Source organism: Rutilus rutilus, assembly GCF_951802725.1.
Source record: "Rutilus rutilus genome assembly, chromosome: 16".
NCBI classification, from domain to species: Eukaryota; Metazoa; Chordata; class Actinopteri; order Cypriniformes; family Leuciscidae; genus Rutilus; species Rutilus rutilus.
This window is the reverse complement of record NC_140224.1, coordinates 20,139,432-20,143,346: the sequence shown is the minus strand read 5'-3', so window position 1 is coordinate 20,143,346 and position 3,915 is coordinate 20,139,432. Positions and strand designations below refer to the sequence as shown.

The window sequence follows — 3,915 nt, the reverse complement described above, 5'->3', positions numbered from 1 at the left end:
AAGTCCTATTATTAATCATTAAATAATTATATATTCATAAGTTTTCATTCTTATTAAACAGCTTTTCTAACATGAGCGACAGCAGACTTACTGACGAGAGCACTAGCACACAATAAACTGCATGTGCCTATATTGACAAGCCAATTTGCATTATGGGAAGAACTTTTTGCACACTATTGAAGCTTAATTTGTCTTTTTCAGGTATTTACTGAATCTGTTCTGCCTCCTATGGTTTAGGTTACATGGTCCAGAAGTGTAGATTGAGATGTTGTGGCTCCAGGTGGTGGATCACAGCTCCAGCTATACTGTTAGGGGCTCTGAACCCTGGCAGAGGGTCCGGCGTGGACAGAATGTAGTCAATGCTGAATTTGATCTCAGGCTCAGGTTTGCTGAGGGGTGGGTTGTTTTGGGCCGGTCTGTGACTGGTGTTCACGGGGCAGAACGAATCTGATTCTGTGGATCTTACTGCGACGCCCTGATGAGTGTCCGTGGCAACAAAGGTCTCGGCTGGCTCCTTCAGGCCCATTTTTAAGTTGCGTCTGCGGCGCCGGCGACGGAAGTTGCCATTTTCAAAGAGGTCCAGCATGGACTCGCAGCCCGTGGCGAACGTCCAGTAATTACCTTTTCCTTTCTCGTTACCTTCCGTACGGGGCACCTGAGGAAAACAAATAATCAGCAGCCAGTTACAGCAAACCCCTAAAGTTAAGAAAACCATTAGTAATAATGCCCTTACAATTATAACTATGGGGTTTCTTTACTTTTTCTTAAAACGTTTGTTGATTTCAGAACTTCCAGTCAAGCCTGGTTGCACAGCATAACAAAACAATCTGGTTATATTTGTATAATGAAAATTGTTCATCCACTTTTTTTTTTTTTAAATCTAGGTACTTTACGTTTACATTTTAGCATACACATCCAGCCTCCATCCTCATACCTTTATGAAGCAGCTGTTTAGAGAGAGGTTATGCCGAATTGAGTTTTGCCAAGCCCTCTGGTTGGATCTGTAATAAGGAAATCTCTTCATGATGAACTCGTAGATTCCAGATAGGGTAACTTTGTTCTCTGGGCTCTGCTGTATAGCCATCGCTATTAGTGCAATGTAACTAATAGAGAGACAGAAAACGCATGTTAGCGAAGATTTGTCCTTTTAAAGAGGCTTGTATGCCCTAATTTAAGGGATGCATGCTCGTTTGTAATCATTCACAAATAATCAATACAAAATATACTAAGAATATAATATGCTTTAAATGTTCTGAAACACTTATTAATCTTGCTAACATTGCAAAAGCTTTATTGCAAGTCTTCACTGATCTAGACAACAGCATAAACTTATTGTCATAATTTCATAAAAAAATACTGTAATTATAATTACTACATATTGTTTTCATTTTACATAGTATATAGCTGATACATTATAACTTTTAAAATGTTTCATATTAATAATATAATATAATATAATAAACTTTCATTCATTAAATCTTCTAAATATATAATAAATATTATTACCCTCTGTAATGCTCAACACCATTCGCCACATTAAGAAATAGAATTTGAAATATAAAATAATAAAACAATGCAAGACAAAACAATAATTTAAAATATCAACAACTTTTACAACAATGTATTTAACTTAACATAAAATGATTGTAAAAGTGCTCAAATATATATATTTTTTACTACCTTTTATTCTATATATCATATAGCAAAAAAAATATTATTAATACTAATAATAATAATAAATAATGAAATACCTGTAAGCCGGACGACACACTTTCTTCTCTTCATCTGTGGCACAAGAGGGATATCCTTCTCCATCATAGTTAAAACAGTTATAAGGATATTGCGAGCTGTCAAACATCATCAGACGTCCAGGGTGGCAAGCCTTTGAAATTTATAATAATAAAAAAGGCTCTAGCTGGCCAAGATAAATGAAGCAGCTCTCATGAGAAGTGTGTGTGTGTGTAGTGTAAGTGACCGGCTGCTGCTCAGATGCTCATGTAATGGGCGTACATGACTGGAACTACTGTAAACGTCTGATCCCGGGGCGTGATCAACAAACTCCAGTCACTCATTCACTCTTTGATTCTGGGTGGTCCAGTCCTACTCTGGATTGGATGTTTTGTTTTGTCGTGTTTCTTTTTATAGTCTGACCCTCTTAACTATAATTGAACGACGAATGAAACATTAACAAACATGTATCTCGTGTCTTTAGTCTTAACTCTTTCAGGTTGTTTGTGTTCCTCTCACAAAGTTGTGGCCCCTTGAATCACATATCTCTCGGCACTAACTCTTGGCTTCTGTAGATGCAATCTATAATGCGACATAATAGCCATAAATTGTGTTTCCGTGACTAAAAAGGGGATGTGTGTTCAAAAGAACTTTAAGTGGCGTATGAAGGACTGAGAAACACGAGCAAACAGCCCGCGGCGCGAGATGTCGGTGTGTGGCCTGAGATCGATCTCGCTGCCATGTTTGAACACCGCTCGGACAAAAATCGTTATTTTTTGCTTTTGTTATTAGTCTACGCTTTGTTAAAAGTTGGCCGTGATTTGATATTTTAGCAGGTGAGAATTAAACAGTCAATGAGTAAAGTCCAGTTGTTTTGCGTTGTAATGATCACACAGATATTCGCGCTCATGTGGCGTTTCCTGTCAGACTCTTGAGTGCACAGAGAGTGCGATCTGATAACGTTCCCTGCGGAATCCCGGGCCGTTCCCATGACGCCGTTTCCTCTGCTGGACCGTCTGCGGCTGCTCTGATTACTGCAGTCCCTGTCCCCCCAGACCAGACCAGACCACTCCACAAGACCATTACTGCACCAGCACAACAACACTGTGCATCAGGGACAGGTCAGCCATTAGCCAGGGCTTGAGGCAAAACTGCCCCAGATATTTAAAATGTTTGTTGTATCAAATGTTATAGGCGTAGGCTATAATAACATTCGATATATTTCATTTACATATGCCTTTGGATTTTTGCCACTGAATACACTGACATGCAGCTGTCAGAATAGACTTTTAACATATGTTTAGGCTTTTAAATCCTTATTTAAAGGGATAGTTCACCCCCCAACATTTACATTTTGTCATCACTACTCACCCTCATACGGAAGCCTTAAGAGGCCATGGATTATAATGTTTTTCTATTTTGTTTTCTCGTGTAAATAACAAGTTATCTCGAGATCACGAGAAATTTAAGTCGTCATCACGAGAAAACAACATAGAAATAAATAGGCTATATAATCCATGGCCTCTTAGGGCTTCCGTACCCTCAAGTTGTTCCAAACCTGTTGGAGTTTCTATTTCCTAACACACAAAAATATATTTTAAAGGATGTTTAAACTGATCCAGACAGTTGACGACACCCATTGACTCCCATAGTATAAATGTTATAGGCTATAGTGTAGCCTACTATAGAGGTCAATGGCTCCAGTCAACTGTTTGATTACAAACATTTTTCAAAATATCTTATTTTGTGTCAAACAGAAAAAAGAAACTCATACAGGTATTAAACAACTTGAGGGTTAGTAAATAATGACAACATTTTTGGGTGAACTAACACTTCAAATTACAAAATCTACATGAAATACATTTATGTAAGTGTATTTATTGCATTACTGTATATCATTATCAGCTCCTTTTTAGCTCCTTTTAAAGTTTATTCTATAATTAAGTCATACTTGTTATGAATAAAAATGTATTTGTATTTGAAAGAATACCTTGATGTTTCCTTAATATTCTTTAATATTATTTGACATGTGTGAGTTTTCAACCTTTACAGATAGGAACCTCTTAGACACAGCAAACTCATTGATCTCCAAGATAATAAAACAAATTCCTGTGCTCAGTAACACTTCATAAAATACTTTAAAACATTATTAACATCTGCAGTGCTTACATTAATGTACCTATATCT

General features: G+C 37.1%; 1 protein-coding gene across 1 annotated transcript; it reads right to left on the bottom strand.

Annotated features, from left to right (window-relative positions):
• Window positions 1-238: 238 nt before the first annotated feature.
• Window positions 239-1,936, bottom strand: foxl3 (forkhead box L3; the record flags this gene model as incomplete). The annotated part of the gene is made up of 3 exons (XM_084433479.1): window positions 1,752-1,936; window positions 935-1,103; window positions 239-655 (listed from the first exon to the last, which is right to left on the bottom strand). Exons 1-3 carry the CDS (start codon window positions 1,859-1,861, stop codon window positions 239-241), a joined length of 696 nt encoding a protein of 231 aa, XP_084289605.1. The 5' UTR covers window positions 1,862-1,936.
• Between the last annotated feature and the right edge of the window lie 1,979 nt (window positions 1,937-3,915).